Raw genomic sequence first — 7,500 nt, forward strand, 5'->3', positions numbered from 1 at the left:
CATCCTTTTCCACCCAATGGTAAAGTTCAGTTTAGGATGATCGATCTCTAAGATAGATGTCAAAATTAGCAAATGTTTGATATATAATAGCCGATGATTAATACATCAATGTGCTCTAGTGGTGTCGTTAAAAAAACTGTTAGTACCGGTATAGCGTTCCGATTTCCGTGTGTGTAGTAGTATCCTTCCGTCTGCTTTGAGATAATGTTATAAGCCACGGATACCTTTTAGTCAGCTAGTGTCTACTCAGTCTGTAAGGGTTTTTCATAGTTTGAAAGATCTCTTTAAAATTTACGAAAACCCCTTACAAACTGAGTATTATTACACTTTTTTTTCTTTGATTTTCGTTCTGTTTTGTTTTCGTTGTTTGTTTGTTTGTTTGTTGGTTGGTTGGTTGGTTGGTTGGTTATTTATTTATTTATTTATTTATTTATTATTATTGTATTTATTTAGTTAGTTATTAATTGGTGCGATTAATTCACTTCTGAATCAACCAATGTCCTATGGCTAGTAAATAAATAGTGAAATGTAGTGTCTGTTTGTCTGTCTACGTCTGTCTGTTTGTCTCTCTGTCTGTCTGTCTGTCTCTATGTTTCTCTCTCTCCCAGGGGTAAAGCTTTCGCTTGATGCGCGGTCAGTTTAGGATCGATCGCCGTCAGTGGACCCATTGTGGTATTTCTCGTTCCAGCCACTCCACAACTGGTGTAACAAGGAAGGAAATGTTTATTTAACGACGCACTCAACACATTTTATTTACGGTTATATAGAGTCGGATATATGGTTAAGGACCACACAGATATTGAGGGAGGAAACCCGCTGTCGCCACTTCATGGGCTACTATTTTTTTATTAACAGCAAGGGATCTTTTATATGCACCATCTCATAGACAGGATAGCACATACCAAGGCCTTTGGTGTATAAGTCGTGGTGCACTGGCTGGAGCAAGATATAGCCCAATGGGCCCACTGACGTGGATCGATCCCAAACCGACCGCACATCAAGTGAGCGATTTAGCACTGGGCTACGAATATACAAGCGAAGACAGTTTTATATAAAAAACAAAAACAAACATGAGCTGACCCAAACTGTGATTGTGGTTCTTCTCGTTCCAACCAATTTACCGCGACTGATATATGAAGGACCGTGGCATGTGGTTTTCTGTCTGTGAAAGTACACACACAATTAAAGATCTCTTGCTGCTGATGGGGAAACAAAATGTAGCTGATGTTTAATATTACCAAACTGACATCCAGTTATTATAGCTGGAGATTTTATAAATCGAAGTGCTCTAGTGGTGTCGTTGAACAATCAAACTTTAACTTTTGTTTTACAGCAAGCCTCTGAAAATTGCAAATTGGCGTAACCCAAATTCAAAAACAAATTCAGTTAACCAGAGACGTAAGCTTGAGGGTGGGTGGGTGTTGTGGGGTGTGTGTGTGTGTGGGGGGGGGGTCGTGGGTTCGAACGAATCCCCTCTCAGCTGAGGCTAAAACATTATATATTATTATGCTTTTGATGCAGGTGTCCAGGGAATATGTAGACAGGCCCGTACGCAGAAATGTATATGGTGTGTGTGCGTAATCGACGGCGGAGTTGCTGGGGTGGGGTGGGGGGGGGGGGGGCATTTTTTTTTTACACATCCAAGGACAGATCCCTTGCTGCTAATTGAAAACATTAGCAGTTTTCCTCTGATGACTACGTGTCAGAATTACCAAATGTTTGACATCGAATAGCTGATGATTAATTAATCAATGTGCTCTAGTGATGTTGTTAAACACAACACACTAACTTTTTAATCTACGTAGTCCGTTGTAACTACATTTGTATATAAATAATAGCCTTGATATAATGCGTGAACGAAAAATGGGTTACACAAAGCAAGTCTTTGCGCGAACGAAACTATCGTTCTCGCAAGTTTCAGATGTCCTGGAAGACACGGACAAACAATGCGGTATTGCATTAAAATTTAGACTAATCCATTAACTAGTCTGTAACTGCAAGCCTCTGATATATAGTTTTTTTTTTTTTTTGTTTTTTTTTTACGAAATACGTTTTTCAAAGAAAATGAGGTAACTAAAATATTTTCTTTTAAAATATTTAAAATCCATACTCATGTTGATATGATAAAAAGAGGGAAACAAGAAATACACTCTTTCATGATCAGAACCTACCGTTACGCAAACAAAAACCTGCATGAAATGTCCGTGTGACACGTACAATAAAGAGATGCTGTATTTACAAAACCACCTGTCACCCACACAGCTAAACAATGGGACGGTCCATGGAATATCGATCGTATTGTGATAACTGTGCTGTCGGTTTGTGTTCGGGACGTTTTTCCGGTAAATATATATATACAACATGACGGCAAATTGTTACGTCTATTTTCTGACAACTTTAGTTTTTACAAACAACATACTAATACTGAGTGCGGAGGTAGTTCTAGGGGAAGACCTAAATGAGGAGTTTGATTTCGATGGCCTACCGGGCGCCCAACACGAGTTTAAGGTGGAAGTAAGGGCGGGAACAGAGGAGTGTTTCTACCAGAGCGCAAAGAAGGGGGCGAAATTCCACGTGTCGTTCGAAGTAAGTGGTGACAGTTGTTAGGTCTGCATGACATGCTTTGGTTTGGATATTTTGTTTGGATGGTTGTGTGTGTGTGTGTGTGTGGGGGGGGGGGGGGGGGGGCGAGTAGAGGTCAGGTCAGCCACAACAGGCGCGTGTGTTGGGATTATGATTATGGGTGGGGTGTGGGTGGGGGGGGGGTTGTAAGCGAAGTTTATACGAGATCGATTTCATGCGATGCCCCAACTCTTGGGTTCTTTCATGACTACCATTAAAGATCCGGGAGGTTGGTGGTGGTGGTTGTGTGTATGGTGTGTGTGGGGGGGGGGGGGGATCAACCTCCGATCCCCCCCCCCCACACCCCATAAAAACACCACCTGTACGATTTTGTTGATAAATTACTATTAACTGAACAACAGCTAATATTTGGCTACATGCCAGGGACGGGAAGTAGCTCGGTGATAAAGCGCTCGCTTGATGTGCGGTCGGTTTGGGATCGATCCCGCTGCAAATCGAAAAGAGTAGCCCATGAAGTGGCGACAGCGGGTTTCCTCTCTCAGTATCTGTGTGGTCCTTAATCATATGTCCGACGCCATATAACCGTAAATAAAATGTGTGGAGTGCGTCTTTAAATAAAACATTTCCTTCCTTCCTTAAAAGTACAATGCAAATTAAATAAAATGACATTTGTTGGAAGTCGTTATTTTTTCCAGTGCCCATCTTGTAAAAATAAATCGGTTTTAAGTTTAAAGGATGAGTGTGTGTGTGTGGGGGGGGGGGGGGGGGGGGGGGGGTTGTCTTTCACCAGAAGGCGAGTATTTCTCGAGCAGTTTAAAATCAATAGAACTGGCCTGTACAGACACGCTTTCTGGAAGGAAATGAATATTTGTTTAACGAAATTGCTGATCTCTATGTAATCACCGGTTATTGGGTGTCAAATATCTGCGAGTTCATTCTAGGATCCGTGTTAAAAACGAAAACTGGTTTCGTCCAAAAAAATAAATAAAAATTGTTTTGTTTTACGACACAACTAGAACACATTGATTTATTAATCATCGGCTATTGTATGCCAAACATATGATCATTTGTGACAGTCATAGGGAGGAAACCCGCTACATTGTTTCATTAGTAGCAAGGGATCTTTTATATGCACCATCCAGCAGACAGGGTAGCACATACCACGACCTTTGATATACTAGTCGTGGTGCACTGGCTGGAAAAAGAAATAACCCAATGGGCCCACCGACGGGGATCGATCCCAAACCGACCGTGCATTAAGCGAGCGCTTGACCACTGGGCTACGTCCCACCCTTTGTCCATACAGAAAGCAAGTTTTTTTGTTGTACACTATTTTAAATGGAACACATACATTTAATGTATTTCTCCCCAGCATCATATTCATTAAAAAAAGAAGTTTGTTTTGTTTAACGACACCACTAGAGCACATTGATTAATTAATTATCAACTACTGGATATCAAACTTATCTGAATACTCGTTACATTTTTCCTAATGCAACAAGGACTTTTTTTATATGATCTTTCCCATAGACAGGATAGCACATACCACAGCCTTTGACCAGTAGCGAGTGGAACGGGAGAGAAAAAACAGAGTCAGTTGAATGGATCCACCGAGGTGGTTAGATCCTGCGTTGCATGCACTTCAAGCGAGCACTAAACCGACTGAGCTGAATTCCGCCCACTTAACGATCGTATACAATTTATTTCCAACCAGAATACATAGAGGTTATTACCAAAGTGTTTTTCGATATCGTCAATATCATATATGAGGAATAAATCCATTGATTTATTAATCATCGGATACTGGATGTCAAATATTTGGTAACGATGCACTCAACACGTTTTATTTACGGTTATATGGCGTCAGACATATGACTAAGGACCACACAGATATTGAGATAGGAAATCCGCTGTCGTCACTTCATGGGCTACTCTTTTCAATTAGCAGCAAGGTGGGGGTTTTTTTTTATGCACCATCCCAAACAGGGTAGTACATACCACAGCCTTTGATATTCCAGACGTGGTGTACTGGCTAGAACGAGACATAGCTCAATGGGTCCACCGACGGGTATCGCTCATAGATAGACTGCACATCGAGCGAGCGCTGTACCACTGGGCTACTTCCCGCCCTGTCTTAGAGAAGAAACCTGTTACAATGTTCCATTAGTAGCAAGGGATATTTTATAAGCATCATCCCAAAGACAGGATACCAAATACCACGGCCTTTGAGATGTTCACTGGCTAAAATGAAAAAAAACATTAGTCCAATGGGCCCACTAACGGGGATCGATCCTCGACCGACCGCGCACCAGGCTACCGCTCTACCACTGAACTACGTCGCGCCCTGGAATACGTCCCGCCCTGGAATACGTCGCGCCCTGGAATACGCCCCGCCCTGGAATACGTCGCGCCCTGGAATACGTCCAACGGTGTTTGCTGTGATTGTTTCTAGGCAGTTACTGCTGACATTAAACGACTGCTGTTAAACGCTGGTGACATTTGGCGTACAACTATTTCGTGTTAAAATCCATTATTGTTCTCGCTGTCGGGAGTGCGGTAATGATCGCTTAGCCGATTCATGAATCATATTATTCAAATTATTGTCGTGTGTTGGCTATTCGATGTCTTAACATTTGGTTATTTTTTGACCTATAGAGAAAAAGAGAAAACCCTCTGCCGCTACGTAGGGTAACCCAACCGATTAAGTAGCAATGAGTAGGGTTTTGTTGTTAATATGCATTTTGCCATAGGCTGCTGTGTACATGCCACAGCATTTGATGGTCTAGGTGTAGAGCACTGGTTTGAAGGAAATAACAAAAACAGAAACAAAATAAAAATGAAATAAAATAATAAAAAACCAAAAACAACAATCAGAGCAACAGCAGCAACACACATACACACATACACGCGCGCGCGCACACACACACACACACATACACACACATACACACACACATACACACACACACATACACATATACACAGACACACACATACACACACACACATACACACACACACATACACATATACACACACACATACACACACAACACGCATACACATACATACACACACACACACATACACACACATACACACACAACACGCATACACATACACACACAACACGCATACACATACACACATACACACACATACCTACACATACCTACATATACACACACGTATACACACGTACACAAAATAAAAATGAAATCAAATAATAAAAAACCAAAAACAACAATCAGAGCAACAGCAACACACACACACACACATACACACACACACACACACACACACACACGCATACACACATATACACATACACACACACATACACATACACATACACACACACACACACACATACATACATACATACACACATACACACACATACCTACATATACACACACGTATACACATACACACATACATACACATACACACATACATACACACACACACGCATACACACACACATACACATACACACACACGCATACACACACATATACACACACATATACACATACACACACATACACACATACACACACACACACATACATACACATACACACATACACACACATACCTACATATACACACACGTATACACATACACACATATATACACATACACACATACATACACGCACATACACACACACATACATATACCTACATATACATACACGCACACACACACACACACACACACACACACACACGCATACATATACACACACATACACACACATACAGATACACACATATACACATAAACACATACACACATGCACATACACATACACATAAATACACATACGCACACACACACACACACATACATACACACACATACATCAACATGCTATGAACACACGCACGCACACGCATACACAGTAATAATAATAACTAACATAAAAAACAAAAACAAAAGCAAAAGGGAAAACGAAACCACAAAACAACAACAAAAAACCCAAAACAATCGAGAGTCTTATCGAGAACGATCGAACCTGGTACCCATCGCGACTGAATGGAACATTCTACGCCTGGGCCACATCCCTCCACAGTAGCTTAAAGGGACAGTCCTGAGTTTGCTGCAATGTTTAAGATGTTATCGACTAACAGAGACTTTTTAACGATTGTAAATACATATCAAATATATTTTTCTGCATAAAATACTAGTGGCTGTATATTAAACGTGTTTCTGATCGTTCTAATATTTGTACTACGTTAAATTTCATTTTATTTCCTAGACATTTTTTTCATGCGTACGAAATTATTTGAAGACACAATCCGGTTTTGGCTTGTCACAAATATTAAGAAGATCAGAAACACATTGAATATACAGACACTGATATTTCTAAACAAGAAAATATATATAATATGTAAGTTTAATCGTAGAAATATTGTATTAGTCGGAAACATCTTACAATGCAGCAAACTCAGGAATGTCCCTTTAAAGACAAGACCGGCCTCGGTGGCGTCGTGGCAGGCCATCGGTCTACAGGCTGGTAGGTACTGGGTTCGGATCCCAGTCGAGGCATGGGATTTTTAATCAAGATACCGACTCCAAACCCTGAGTGAGTGCTCCGCAAGGCTCAATGGGTAGGTGTAAACCACTTGCACCGACCAGTGATCCATAACTGGTTCAACAAAGGCCATGGTTTGTTCTATCCTGTCTGTGGGAAGCGCAAATAAAAGATCCCTTGCTGCCTGTCGTAAAAAGAGTAGCCTATGTGGCGACAGCGGGTTTCCTCTAAAAAAAGTGTCAGAATGACCATATGTTTGACGTCCAATAGCCGATGATAAGATAAAAAAATCAATGTGCTCTAGCTGCGTCGTTAAATAAAACAAACTTTACTTTTTACTTTAAAGACAACAGCGTTCTGTGGGAAAGTCCAC

At 40.9% G+C, this 7,500-nt stretch overlaps 1 protein-coding gene across 1 annotated transcript in view; it reads left to right on the forward strand.

Annotated features, from left to right (window-relative positions):
- The first annotated feature begins 2,268 nt into the window (after window positions 1–2,268).
- LOC121389952 (aromatic-L-amino-acid decarboxylase-like) overlaps window positions 2,269–7,500 on the forward strand; it is a 136,870-nt gene continuing 131,638 nt past the window's right edge. The window contains exon 1 of the mRNA XM_041521621.1: window positions 2,269–2,586. Within this exon, the coding sequence (XP_041377555.1) occupies window positions 2,362–2,586 (225 nt within the window). The 5' untranslated portion in view covers window positions 2,269–2,361. The remainder of the gene's footprint in view (window positions 2,587–7,500) is intronic.

This window comes from Gigantopelta aegis, chromosome 15 (assembly GCF_016097555.1).
Source record: "Gigantopelta aegis isolate Gae_Host chromosome 15, Gae_host_genome, whole genome shotgun sequence".
Classification (NCBI taxonomy): Eukaryota; Metazoa; Mollusca; class Gastropoda; order Neomphalida; family Peltospiridae; genus Gigantopelta; species Gigantopelta aegis.